Below are 15811 nucleotides of genomic sequence, written 5' to 3'. Positions count from 1 at the left end.
ACATCTCCAACACATTATATGTCCCCCAGAGTGCAGCGAGTAATATCTCCAACACATTATATGTCCCCCAGAGTGCAGCGAGTAATATCTCCAACACATTATATGTCCCCCAGAGTGCGGACAGTAACATCTCCAACACATTATATGTCCCCCAGAGTGCAGCGAGTAATATCTCCAACACATTATATGTCCCCCAGAGTGCGGACAGTAACATCTCCAACACATTATATGTCCCCCAGAGTGCAGCCAGTAACATCTACAACACATTATATGTCCCCCAGAGTGCGGCCAGTAACATCTCCAACACATTATCTGTCCGCCAGAGTGCGGCCAGTAACATCTCCAACACATTATATGTCCCCCAGAGTGCGGCCAGTAACATCTATAACACATTATATGTCCTCCAGAGTGCTGCCAGTAACATCTGCAACACATTATATGTCCCCCAGAGTGCAGCGAGTAATATCTCCAACACATTATATGTCCCCCAGAGTGCAGCGAGTAATATCTCCAACACATTATATGTCCCCCAGAGTGCAGCGAGTAATATCTCCAACACATTATATGTCCCCCAGAGTGCAGCGAGTAATATCTCCAACACATTATATGTCCCCCAGAGTGCGGCCAGTAACATCTCCAACACATTATATGTCCCCCAGAGTGCAGCCAGTAACATCTCCAACACATTATATGTCCCCCAGAGTGCGGCCAGTAACATCTCCAACACATTATCTGTCCCCCAGAGTGCGGCCAGTAACATCTCCAACACATTATATGTCCCCCAGAGTGCGGCCAGTAACATCTATAACACATTATATGTCCTCCAGAGTGCTGCCAGTAACATCTCCAACACATTATATGTCCCCCAGAGTGCAGCGAGTAATATCTCCAACACATTATATGTCCCCCAGAGTGCAGCGAGTAATATCTCCAACATATTATATGTCCCCCAGAGTGCGAGTAATATCTCCAACACATTATATGTCCCCCAGAGTGCGAGTAATATCTCCAACACATTATATGTCCCCCAGAGTGCGGACAGTAACCTCTCCAACACATTATATGTCCCCCAGAGTGCGGCCAGTAACATCTCCAACACATTATATGTCCCCCAGAGTGCGGCCAGTAACATCTCCAACACATTATATGTCCCCCAGTGTGCGGCCAGTAACATCTCCAACACATTATATGTCCCCCAGTGTGCGGCCAGTAACATCTCCAACACATTATATGTCCCCCAGAGTGCGGCCAGTAACATCTCCAACACATTATATGTCCTCCAGTAACATCTCCAACACATTATATGTCCCCCAGAGTGCAGCCGGTAACATCTCCAACACATTATATGTCCCCCAGAGTGCAGCCAGTAACATCTACAACACATTATATGTCCCCCAGAGTGCAGTCAGTAACATCTCCAACACATTATATGTCCCCCAGAGTGCAGCCAGTAACATCTCCAACACATTATATGTCCCCCAGAGTGTGGTCAGTAACATCTCCAACACATTTTATGTCCCCCAGAGTGCAGCCAGTAACATCTCCAACACATTATATGTCCCCCAGAGTGCGGCCAGTAACATCTCAAACACATTATATGTCCCCCAGAGTGCAGGCAGTAACATCACCAACACATTATATGTCCCCCAGAGTGCAGCCAGTAACATCTCCAACACATTATATGTCCCCCAGAGTGCAGCCAGTAACATCTCCAGTACATTATATGTCCTCCAGAGTGCGGCCAGTAACATCTCCAACACATTATATGTCCCCCAGAGTGCGGCCAGTAACATCTCCAACACATTATATGTCCCCCAGAGTGCAGTCAGTAACATCTCCAACACATTATATGTCCCCCAGAGTGCAGCCAGTAACATCTACAACACATTATATGTCCCCCAGAGTGCAGCCAGTAACATCTACAACACATTATATGTCCCCCAGAGTGCAGCCAGTAACATCTACAACACATTATATGTCCCCCAGAGTGCGGACAGTAACATCTCCAACACATTATATGTCCCCCAGAGTGCAGCCAGTAACATCTCCAACACATTATCTGTCCCCCAGAGTGCGGCCAGTAACATCTCCAACACATTATCTGTCCCCCCAGAGTGCGGCCAGTAACATCTCCAACACATTATATGTCCCCCAGAGTGCGGCCAGTAACATCTATAACACATTATATGTCCTCCAGAGTGCGGCCAGTAACATCTCCAACACATTATATGTCCTCCAGAGTTCGGCCAGTAACATCTCCAACACATTATATGTCCCCCAGAGTGCAGCGAGTAACATCTCCAACACATTATATGTCCCCCAGAGTGCGGCCAGTAACATCTCCAACACATTATATGTCCCCCAGAGTGCAGTCAGTAACATCTCCAACACATTATATGTCCCCCAGAGTGCAGCCAGTAACATCTACAACACATTATATGTCCCCCAGAGTGCAGCCAGTAACATCTACAACACATTATATGTCCCCCAGAGTGCAGCCAGTAACATCTACAACACATTATATGTCCCCCAGAGTGCGGACAGTAACATCTCCAACACATTATATGTCCCCCAGAGTGCAGCCAGTAACATCTCCAACACATTATCTGTCCCCCAGAGTGCGGCCAGTAACATCTCCAACACATTATCTGTCCCCCCAGAGTGCGGCCAGTAACATCTCCAACACATTATATGTCCCCCAGAGTGCGGCCAGTAACATCTATAACACATTATATGTCCTCCAGAGTGCGGCCAGTAACATCTATAACACATTATATGTCCTCCAGAGTGCGGCCAGTAACATCTCCAACACATTATATGTCCTCCAGAGTGCAGCCAGTAACATCTACAACACATTATATGTCCCCCAGAGTGCAGCCAGTAACATCTACAACACATTATATGTCCCCCAGAGTGCAGCCAGTAACATCTACAACACATTATATGTCCCCCAGAGTGCGGACAGTAACATCTCCAACACATTATATGTCCCCCAGAGTGCAGCCAGTAACATCTCCAACACATTATCTGTCCCCCAGAGTGCGGCCAGTAACATCTCCAACACATTATCTGTCCCCCCAGAGTGCGGCCAGTAACATCTCCAACACATTATATGTCCCCCAGAGTGCGGCCAGTAACATCTATAACACATTATATGTCCTCCAGAGTGCGGCCAGTAACATCTCCAACACATTATCTGTCCCCCAGAGTGCGGCCAGTAACATCTCCAACACATTATCTGTCCCCCCAGAGTGCGGCCAGTAACATCTCCAACACATTATATGTCCCCCAGAGTGCGGCCAGTAACATCTATAACACATTATATGTCCTCCAGAGTGCGGCCAGTAACATCTCCAACACATTATATGTCCTCCAGAGTGCGGCCAGTAACATCTCCAACACATTATATGTCCCCCAGAGTGCAGCGAGTAATATCTCCAACACATTATATGTCCCCCAGAGTGCGAGTAATATCTCCAACACATTATATGTCCCCCAGAGTGCGAGTAATATCTATTACACATTATATGTCCCCCAGAGTGCGGCCAGTAACATCTCCAACACATTATATGCCCCCCAGAGTACGGCCAGTAACATCTCCAACACATTATATGTCCCCCAGAGTGCAGCGAGTAATATCTCCAACACATTATATGTCCCCCAGAGTGCAGCGAGTAATATCTCCAACACATTATATGTCCCCCAGAGTGCAGCCAGTAACATCTACAACACATTATATGTCCCCCAGAGTGCGGCCAGTAACATCTCCAACACATTATCTGTCCGCCAGAGTGCGGCCAGTAACATCTCCAACACATTATATGTCCCCCAGAGTGCGGCCAGTAACATCTATAACACATTATATGTCCTCCAGAGTGCGGCCAGTAACATCTCCAACACATTATATATCCCCAAGAGTGCAGCCAGTAACATCTCCAACACATTATATGTCCCCCAGAGTGCAGCGAGTAATATCTCCAACACATTATATGTCCCCCAGAGTGCAGCGAGTAATATCTCCAACACATTATATGTCCCCCAGAGTGCGGACAGTAACATCTCCAACACATTATATGTCCCCCAGAGTGCAGCGAGTAATATCTCCAACACATTATATGTCCCCCAGAGTGCGGACAGTAACATCTCCAACACATTATATGTCCCCCAGAGTGCAGCCAGTAACATCTCCAACACATTATATGTCCCCCAGAGTGCGGCCAGTAACATCTCCAACACATTATCTGTCCCCCAGAGTGCGGCCAGTAACATCTCCAACACATTATCTGTCCGCCAGAGTGCGGCCAGTAACATCTCCAACACATTATATGTCCCCCAGAGTGCGGCCAGTAACATCTATAACACATTATATGTCCTCCAGAGTGCGGCCAGTAACATCTCCAACACATTATATATCCCCAAGAGTGCAGCCAGTAACATCTCCAACACATTATATGTCCCCCAGAGTGCAGCGAGTAATATCTCCAACACATTATATGTCCCCCAGAGTGCAGCGAGTAATATCTCCAACACATTATATGTCCCCCAGAGTGCGGACAGTAACATCTCCAACACATTATATGTCCCCCAGAGTGCAGCGAGTAATATCTCCAACACATTATATGTCCCCCAGAGTGCGGACAGTAACATCTCCAACACATTATATGTCCCCCAGAGTGCAGCCAGTAACATCTCCAACACATTATATGTCCCCCAGAGTGCGGCCAGTAACATCTCCAACACATTATCTGTCCCCCAGAGTGCGGCCAGTAACATCTCCAACACATTATATGTCCCCCAGAGTGCGGCCAGTAACATCCATAACACATTATATGTCCTCCAGAGTGCTGCCAGTAACATCTCCAACACATTATCTGTCCCCCAGAGTGCGGCCAGTAACATCTCCAACACATTATATGTCCCCCAGAGTGCGGCCAGTAACATCCATAACACATTATATGTCCTCCAGAGTGCTGCCAGTAACATCTCCAACACATTATATGTCCCCCAGAGTGCAGCGAGTAATATCTCCAACATATTATATGTCCCCCAGAGTGCGAGTAATATCTCCAACACATTATATGTCCCCCAGAGTGCGAGTAATATCTCCAACACATTATATGTCCCCCAGAGTGCGGCCAGTAACATCTCCAACACATTATATGTCCCCCAGAGTGCGGCCAGTAACATCTCCAACACATTATATGTCCCCCAGAGTGCGGCCAGTAACATCTCCAACACATTATATGTCCCCCAGTGTGCGGCCAGTAACATCTCCAACACATTATATGTCCCCCAGTGTGCGGCCAGTAACATCTCCAACACATTATATGTCCCCCAGAGTGCGGCCAGTAACATCTCCAACACATTATATGTCCTCCAGTAACATCTCCAACACATTATATGTCCCCCAGAGTGCAGCCGGTAACATCTCCAACACATTATATGTCCCCCAGAGTGCAGCCAGTAACATCTACAACACATTATATGTCCCCCAGAGTGCAGTCAGTAACATCTCCAACACATTTTATGTCCCCCAGAGTGCAGTCAGTAACATCTCCAACACATTATATGTCCCCCAGAGTGCAGCCAGTAACATCTCCAACACATTATATGTCCCCCAGAGTGTGGCCAGTAACATCTCCAACACATTATATGTCCCCCAGAGTGTGGTCAGTAACATCTCCAACACATTATATGTCCCCCAGAGTGCAGGCAGTAACATCACCAACACATTATATGTCCCCCAGAGTGCAGCCAGTAACATCTCCAACACATTATATGTCCCCCAGAGTGCAGCCAGTAACATCTCCAGTACATTATATGTCCTCCATAGTGCGGCCAGTAACATCTCCAACACATTATATGTCCCCCAGAGTGCGGCCAGTAACATCTCCAACACATTATATGTCCCCCAGAGTGCAGTCAGTAACATCTCCAACACATTATATGTCCCCCAGAGTGCAGCCAGTAACATCTCCAACACATTATATGTCCCCCAGAGTGCAGCCAGTAACATCTCCAACACATTATATGTCCCCCAGAGTGCAGCCAGTAACATCTCCAACACATTATATGTCCCCCAGAGTGCAGCCAGTAACATCTCCAACACATTATATGTCCCCCAGAGTGCAGCCAGTGACATCTATAACACATTATATGTCCCCCAGAGTGCAGCCAGTAACATCTCCAACACATTATATGTCCCCCAGAGTGCGGCCAGTAACATCTCCAACACATTATCTGTCCCCCAGAGTGCGGCCAGTAACATCTCCAACACATTATATGTCCCCCAGAGTGCGGCCAGTAACATCTATAACACATTATATGTCCTCCAGAGTGCTGCCAGTAACATCTCCAACACATTATATGTCCCCCAGAGTGCAGCGAGTAATATCTCCAACACATTATATGTCCCCCAGAGTGCAGCGAGTAATATCTCCAACATATTATATGTCCCCCAGAGTGCGAGTAATATCTCCAACACATTATATGTCCCCCAGAGTGCGAGTAATATCTCCAACACATTATATGTCCCCCAGAGTGCGGACAGTAACCTCTCCAACACATTATATGTCCCCCAGAGTGCGGCCAGTAACATCTCCAACACATTATATGTCCCCCAGAGTGCGGCCAGTAACATCTCCAACACATTATATGTCCCCCAGTGTGCGGCCAGTAACATCTCCAACACATTATATGTCCCCCAGTGTGCGGCCAGTAACATCTCCAACACATTATATGTCCCCCAGAGTGCGGCCAGTAACATCTCCAACACATTATATGTCCTCCAGTAACATCTCCAACACATTATATGTCCCCCAGAGTGCAGCCGGTAACATCTCCAACACATTATATGTCCCCCAGAGTGCAGCCAGTAACATCTACAACACATTATATGTCCCCCAGAGTGCAGTCAGTAACATCTCCAACACATTATATGTCCCCCAGAGTGCAGCCAGTAACATCTCCAACACATTATATGTCCCCCAGAGTGTGGTCAGTAACATCTCCAACACATTTTATGTCCCCCAGAGTGCAGCCAGTAACATCTCCAACACATTATATGTCCCCCAGAGTGCGGCCAGTAACATCTCAAACACATTATATGTCCCCCAGAGTGCAGGCAGTAACATCACCAACACATTATATGTCCCCCAGAGTGCAGCCAGTAACATCTCCAACACATTATATGTCCCCCAGAGTGCAGCCAGTAACATCTCCAGTACATTATATGTCCTCCAGAGTGCGGCCAGTAACATCTCCAACACATTATATGTCCCCCAGAGTGCGGCCAGTAACATCTCCAACACATTATATGTCCCCCAGAGTGCAGTCAGTAACATCTCCAACACATTATATGTCCCCCAGAGTGCAGCCAGTAACATCTACAACACATTATATGTCCCCCAGAGTGCAGCCAGTAACATCTACAACACATTATATGTCCCCCAGAGTGCAGCCAGTAACATCTACAACACATTATATGTCCCCCAGAGTGCGGACAGTAACATCTCCAACACATTATATGTCCCCCAGAGTGCAGCCAGTAACATCTCCAACACATTATCTGTCCCCCAGAGTGCGGCCAGTAACATCTCCAACACATTATCTGTCCCCCCAGAGTGCGGCCAGTAACATCTCCAACACATTATATGTCCCCCAGAGTGCGGCCAGTAACATCTATAACACATTATATGTCCTCCAGAGTGCGGCCAGTAACATCTCCAACACATTATATGTCCTCCAGAGTTCGGCCAGTAACATCTCCAACACATTATATGTCCCCCAGAGTGCAGCGAGTAACATCTCCAACACATTATATGTCCCCCAGAGTGCGGCCAGTAACATCTCCAACACATTATATGTCCCCCAGAGTGCAGTCAGTAACATCTCCAACACATTATATGTCCCCCAGAGTGCAGCCAGTAACATCTACAACACATTATATGTCCCCCAGAGTGCAGCCAGTAACATCTACAACACATTATATGTCCCCCAGAGTGCAGCCAGTAACATCTACAACACATTATATGTCCCCCAGAGTGCGGACAGTAACATCTCCAACACATTATATGTCCCCCAGAGTGCAGCCAGTAACATCTCCAACACATTATCTGTCCCCCAGAGTGCGGCCAGTAACATCTCCAACACATTATCTGTCCCCCCAGAGTGCGGCCAGTAACATCTCCAACACATTATATGTCCCCCAGAGTGCGGCCAGTAACATCTATAACACATTATATGTCCTCCAGAGTGCGGCCAGTAACATCTATAACACATTATATGTCCTCCAGAGTGCGGCCAGTAACATCTCCAACACATTATATGTCCTCCAGAGTGCAGCCAGTAACATCTACAACACATTATATGTCCCCCAGAGTGCAGCCAGTAACATCTACAACACATTATATGTCCCCCAGAGTGCAGCCAGTAACATCTACAACACATTATATGTCCCCCAGAGTGCGGACAGTAACATCTCCAACACATTATATGTCCCCCAGAGTGCAGCCAGTAACATCTCCAACACATTATCTGTCCCCCAGAGTGCGGCCAGTAACATCTCCAACACATTATCTGTCCCCCCAGAGTGCGGCCAGTAACATCTCCAACACATTATATGTCCCCCAGAGTGCGGCCAGTAACATCTATAACACATTATATGTCCTCCAGAGTGCGGCCAGTAACATCTCCAACACATTATCTGTCCCCCAGAGTGCGGCCAGTAACATCTCCAACACATTATCTGTCCCCCCAGAGTGCGGCCAGTAACATCTCCAACACATTATATGTCCCCCAGAGTGCGGCCAGTAACATCTATAACACATTATATGTCCTCCAGAGTGCGGCCAGTAACATCTCCAACACATTATATGTCCTCCAGAGTGCGGCCAGTAACATCTCCAACACATTATATGTCCCCCAGAGTGCAGCGAGTAATATCTCCAACACATTATATGTCCCCCAGAGTGCGAGTAATATCTCCAACACATTATATGTCCCCCAGAGTGCGAGTAATATCTATTACACATTATATGTCCCCCAGAGTGCGGCCAGTAACATCTCCAACACATTATATGCCCCCCAGAGTACGGCCAGTAACATCTCCAACACATTATATGTCCCCCAGAGTGCAGCGAGTAATATCTCCAACACATTATATGTCCCCCAGAGTGCAGCGAGTAATATCTCCAACACATTATATGTCCCCCAGAGTGCAGCCAGTAACATCTACAACACATTATATGTCCCCCAGAGTGCGGCCAGTAACATCTCCAACACATTATCTGTCCGCCAGAGTGCGGCCAGTAACATCTCCAACACATTATATGTCCCCCAGAGTGCGGCCAGTAACATCTATAACACATTATATGTCCTCCAGAGTGCGGCCAGTAACATCTCCAACACATTATATATCCCCAAGAGTGCAGCCAGTAACATCTCCAACACATTATATGTCCCCCAGAGTGCAGCGAGTAATATCTCCAACACATTATATGTCCCCCAGAGTGCAGCGAGTAATATCTCCAACACATTATATGTCCCCCAGAGTGCGGACAGTAACATCTCCAACACATTATATGTCCCCCAGAGTGCAGCGAGTAATATCTCCAACACATTATATGTCCCCCAGAGTGCGGACAGTAACATCTCCAACACATTATATGTCCCCCAGAGTGCAGCCAGTAACATCTCCAACACATTATATGTCCCCCAGAGTGCGGCCAGTAACATCTCCAACACATTATCTGTCCCCCAGAGTGCGGCCAGTAACATCTCCAACACATTATCTGTCCGCCAGAGTGCGGCCAGTAACATCTCCAACACATTATATGTCCCCCAGAGTGCGGCCAGTAACATCTATAACACATTATATGTCCTCCAGAGTGCGGCCAGTAACATCTCCAACACATTATATATCCCCAAGAGTGCAGCCAGTAACATCTCCAACACATTATATGTCCCCCAGAGTGCAGCGAGTAATATCTCCAACACATTATATGTCCCCCAGAGTGCAGCGAGTAATATCTCCAACACATTATATGTCCCCCAGAGTGCGGACAGTAACATCTCCAACACATTATATGTCCCCCAGAGTGCAGCGAGTAATATCTCCAACACATTATATGTCCCCCAGAGTGCGGACAGTAACATCTCCAACACATTATATGTCCCCCAGAGTGCAGCCAGTAACATCTCCAACACATTATATGTCCCCCAGAGTGCGGCCAGTAACATCTCCAACACATTATCTGTCCCCCAGAGTGCGGCCAGTAACATCTCCAACACATTATATGTCCCCCAGAGTGCGGCCAGTAACATCCATAACACATTATATGTCCTCCAGAGTGCTGCCAGTAACATCTCCAACACATTATCTGTCCCCCAGAGTGCGGCCAGTAACATCTCCAACACATTATATGTCCCCCAGAGTGCGGCCAGTAACATCCATAACACATTATATGTCCTCCAGAGTGCTGCCAGTAACATCTCCAACACATTATATGTCCCCCAGAGTGCAGCGAGTAATATCTCCAACATATTATATGTCCCCCAGAGTGCGAGTAATATCTCCAACACATTATATGTCCCCCAGAGTGCGAGTAATATCTCCAACACATTATATGTCCCCCAGAGTGCGGCCAGTAACATCTCCAACACATTATATGTCCCCCAGAGTGCGGCCAGTAACATCTCCAACACATTATATGTCCCCCAGAGTGCGGCCAGTAACATCTCCAACACATTATATGTCCCCCAGTGTGCGGCCAGTAACATCTCCAACACATTATATGTCCCCCAGTGTGCGGCCAGTAACATCTCCAACACATTATATGTCCCCCAGAGTGCGGCCAGTAACATCTCCAACACATTATATGTCCTCCAGTAACATCTCCAACACATTATATGTCCCCCAGAGTGCAGCCGGTAACATCTCCAACACATTATATGTCCCCCAGAGTGCAGCCAGTAACATCTACAACACATTATATGTCCCCCAGAGTGCAGTCAGTAACATCTCCAACACATTTTATGTCCCCCAGAGTGCAGTCAGTAACATCTCCAACACATTATATGTCCCCCAGAGTGCAGCCAGTAACATCTCCAACACATTATATGTCCCCCAGAGTGTGGCCAGTAACATCTCCAACACATTATATGTCCCCCAGAGTGTGGTCAGTAACATCTCCAACACATTATATGTCCCCCAGAGTGCAGGCAGTAACATCACCAACACATTATATGTCCCCCAGAGTGCAGCCAGTAACATCTCCAACACATTATATGTCCCCCAGAGTGCAGCCAGTAACATCTCCAGTACATTATATGTCCTCCATAGTGCGGCCAGTAACATCTCCAACACATTATATGTCCCCCAGAGTGCGGCCAGTAACATCTCCAACACATTATATGTCCCCCAGAGTGCAGTCAGTAACATCTCCAACACATTATATGTCCCCCAGAGTGCAGCCAGTAACATCTCCAACACATTATATGTCCCCCAGAGTGCAGCCAGTAACATCTCCAACACATTATATGTCCCCCAGAGTGCAGCCAGTAACATCTCCAACACATTATATGTCCCCCAGAGTGCAGCCAGTAACATCTCCAACACATTATATGTCCCCCAGAGTGCAGCCAGTGACATCTATAACACATTATATGTCCCCCAGAGTGCAGCCAGTAACATCTCCAACACATTATCTGTCCCCCAGAGTGCAGCAGAATCGCTGTCGCTTGTGTGACAGAGGGCCTAAACTCGTGATTTTTATCTAATTAATCATCGCGGTGCCTGCGACGTCCCGACACGAAAATCACCTTATTTCAATAGGGAAAAAGTGAAAATCACATAACACATGAAAATCCCTGGGACGTGCGCCGCGGTATTGGGCCCCCCTGTAGAGAATAATGGGCGACTCTCGGGCCGAAATGGCTCAAAAACGGAACGTGCTTTAGCATCGCCACCAGAGAAAACCGCCTGCGCAAATAAACCTATTGGAAACAATGGGTTAATAGAGGGCAGACGTGTAAACAGGCCCTGAGCGCCATTCTCACAGGTTTCCCGCTTGAGTTTTGTACGTTGCGAGACTCACAGATCGTGCATGGAAATAAATTAATTGAAGACAATGATACGGCGAGACGGAAATCCCACCGCACTCGTTTGTCCATGCGAGTGTGCGGCCACCGCCATGTGATTTCCACGCTGAGCGATGTGATGTCATCTTCTCACAAATCACATCAAATCCGCAGTGAGAAGCGCGATTTTACAAACGCAATCTTGGTCTGAGTTTCTCCGACCGATATGGCGCTCGCCCCGATGTGCTGCCTGCGGGGATACTCAGCAATCACACGCTGACCACGGCCCGCACTATCACCCCGTCCACTAGAGGGCGTCAGGGTTAGTTTCCCACTCCCTCCTGCCTCTCCGCTGTCTGATGCGGTATTTAACTCTTTCTTCTCCCTCTTCTTTCTTGCAGGGCTCCGCCCCCATCCTGGTCGTCATGGTGATTTTGCTAAACATCGGAGTCGCCATTTTGTTTATCCACTTTTTCATTTGATGGAACTGCTCCAACCTTTGCAAAAAATGTAAAAAAAAAGAATAAAACAATAAAACGTCAAAAACAACAACAAAAACCAACCTTTTCGAACAATGGACGCTGCTTGTGGAGCCCGGAATGGAATGTAGCTCCGTCATCGGCTGATTTTCTGATTGAGCCTCTGTGTTTAATATTCTTTATTTTAATGAGGTTGTTTTTTTTTTTCGTTTTTTTGTTTTCTTCCAAAGGAACAAGAATTCAGTTTTGATCACAGTTTGCCTTTCCCCTCCCCCACGGGTAACGTCTCTTGAGTTTTTTTTTTTTTTTGGGGGGTAACTTTTTTTTCTTGCTTGTTTGGCATGAGAGAATGCAAAAGATAATGACATTTTATACCCGCCCGCCCCCCCGACAGTTGCGTTAACCATGTGTGATGGGTTTATAAAGACAGGACTTTTCCCTGACTCCGCCCCCTCCAGACAGAACGAGCCATTTATGGTCAGAGGATCTCCTAACGCTGCCCCCTCTGCCTGGAAATGGTTCCACCCCAGTAGGATTCGCAGGATTGTGCCATCCGCCTGATTTCCTGATTTCTCAGTTTTCTTTTGGTTGTTACTTTGTAGCCGTCGTCATTTTACTGAGTGCCGACTTCAGCTATGCAAATGAGAGATGGAATAATCCGCCACCGATACCCGCCAACAGGTGGTGCTGTGGAGGAGTTATTCAATCACTCATTTGCATGGCGTTTTTCCCAGGGAGCAGTGCATGGCCTATAAGACTCCCTCCATGGTGGTCTCCACAAGGAGAAACATCACCTGGACTCCATAGAAATCGCCTACACTTTTGCCCATTTCACCGGCTCCGACGTTCCATCTGAAGGAGCAGTTTGCCAATTTTTAAGTAAATAATTGGCAAATAGTTTTTTCCATTATTGGAAATTGGGTGAGAAATGTGCTTACCCCTCAGTGTGTTCATGTTATGGGCTCTGTGGCATCACAAGTGGTTTATTCCCCGGCGGTCCAATCACTCAACTGGGCATCGCAAAAATAATTAATTTAAAAAAAGTTAAACTTTAAAGGAAAACTCCCAAAAAGAAAAGAGGCGCCTAGTGATTGTATGTGAAGGCGGTGCGCCCCCTGCAGTCGGTGTCACAGTATGGTTTCTACATTGTAGCAACTAATGACTGGGATCACACATGCTGCCATGTTGGCATCAGACTCCACCCCTTTGCCTGCTATTTCCTGTCCCTACAGAGTTGAGGTGCTATTTAACGAGCGGCAGCCGCTAGTGCTCATGTTTTCCCGTAAATTCCTTCGGTGCCCGGCAATTTGCACTGTTACAGCTTGTCATTAGTGCTAATTGCTGAGCGACACCCACGTTTACAGGTGCCACCTGACAATTGTCGCGAAATCAGGAGTGCTAACTGCTGCCGCTGGCACTCATGTGATCGCGCCCCTGTGTTACAAACTCCACCCACAGTGGAAACTATTTGGGAAATTGTCAATTTAAATAATGCATCATGGGAGATAAGTGAAGCGCTCCTAAATGCAGCCTGGTCTGCAATCTTACTTGCTTTTGGGGCTGCTGCCTGATATTGAGTCTGGGTGGGAGGTTGAGCCGCTGACCCCATCCCCACAGGGTATTGCACAATCCTGACATGACCCCAGGCCTCCCCTGCCGACCATCCGGAGAACAAGGATTTTTCTTTTTGGCCCAGTTCTGAGTTGCCACCACATACCCTGCATTCTGCCCCGCTGCATGCTTGCTTTTAATGTTCTGGTCATCATCTTCCGCTCAATCAGGGTGTCGCCTGTCTGTTCAATAAACCATTTTAGCAATGCAAAACATTTGCAGGACATTGGAAACGTGTTCTTCATGCTAAATGTGTCTTTCCATTAGATTTCAGGCATCTTCTACCTCAGATCTAATACCAACAAACAGTATGAATGGGAGGAACCGCAGAATGTACCAGAGCAGGTCCTCGGGGGAGGGGCTGTGACTAACCCCACCCCCAACTTGTATTCCTAACTTGAGTATTAGGGTAATGGAGGAGGGGTGTTCTTCAGTGTCTTTCTGGTGCAGGACTGTGAGGGGCCTTCACACAGGGTGGAATAGGCTACACAATGCACCGCAAACTGGTCCACACCAAAATCTGCAGGCTACCTGCAGAACTGAAAATGGCTTACACCGGCCGGCAATTCTGCATCAAAACCTGCGGATTTTGCGTGGGATTTGGGTGGTCATGTGGGCTAATTGTGGCCCGTTTTCTGGCGCTCTTCCGAGAGAGTAAGCAGCTGGATTTGGGCATCCAGAGTGGAGGATCTGTTGGTAGGAGCAAGCGGGGGTTTGCACAAGGGGTGGAGCTTATTGTGGAGGCTCCTCCCTTTGTGGTGTAAATCCCTTATGTTGTTTCTTCGTATAGACTTGCACAGGCCAAAGGGACACAAGACAAGCAAAACTAATCTATATACAGTCAGGACATTTCTTATACTCCAGAGCTGAGATCTGCGCCGTTCAGATGACTGCATAGACCTCACGTTTTAGACACTGAACAAGCAGGGAATGCTATGAATGCAGCTTTGGATTATAATGTGGATGTAACTTGGGATCAGTTCTAGATAAGCAGCGTAACGGATTTATAAAGCAACACAACAGAATATGTGTCACCTGGTTGGGTGAATTGCGGTATAGCTAGAAGGCGCCGATGGCGCGTCGGGTCGTTAACGTGTCGCAGTAGCATCGCAGAGGCTCAGCTGCTCGTGTCCTGACTATGCCATGATGTGCTGTAGAGCTGCGGAGACGCCGCTTCCATCCGCGTGTCGACATCCAGCGAGCAGCTGATTATAAACAATGCACACAGACACGAAGCTCCTGCGCTTGTATGCAAGCCGCCGCGATGAGCATTACTGCAGGAGCCTCGCCAGCAGCCAGGGGGCAGCGCTCTGCCGATAGGACCTCACTGAAAGCCATTGGTGGGTTACAGCAGGTATCACCAAGAAGGTGAACGCCGGCGAAGACAGGCTGATTGCAGCAGGTACTGCGGCTCTAGTCCAGCGGCCGGCCGCCATCGGCGCGGCACAAATCAGTCTGAAATCAAACGGAAACAGAACGCGGCGATCTGTGGGAACATTCACATGCGGCAAACAGTCGGTGTACCAAAAACGCCCCTTTTTAAACTGATTTTCTGATAAGAATCGTCCATTGGAGTCAATGGGTGCGTTAAAAAAAACAGTTTGCACTTGTATGATGCGAGTGGGATCCATGTGTAACGCGTG

General features: G+C 47.6%; 1 protein-coding gene across 1 annotated transcript in view; it reads left to right on the top strand.

Annotated features, from left to right (window-relative positions):
- The window catches only part of JPH3 (junctophilin 3), a 171539-nt gene extending 156882 nt beyond the window's left edge, over nucleotides 1-14657 (top strand). The window contains exon 5 of the mRNA XM_066582490.1: nucleotides 12480-14657. Within this exon, the coding sequence (XP_066438587.1) occupies nucleotides 12480-12560 (81 nt within the window). The 3' untranslated portion in view covers nucleotides 12561-14657. The remainder of the gene's footprint in view (nucleotides 1-12479) is intronic.
- The last annotated feature ends 1154 nt before the right edge of the window (nucleotides 14658-15811 follow it).

Source organism: Eleutherodactylus coqui, chromosome 11, assembly GCF_035609145.1.
Source record: "Eleutherodactylus coqui strain aEleCoq1 chromosome 11, aEleCoq1.hap1, whole genome shotgun sequence".
Classification (NCBI taxonomy): Eukaryota; Metazoa; Chordata; class Amphibia; order Anura; family Eleutherodactylidae; genus Eleutherodactylus; species Eleutherodactylus coqui.
This window is presented reverse-complemented; position numbering and strand designations above follow the sequence as displayed.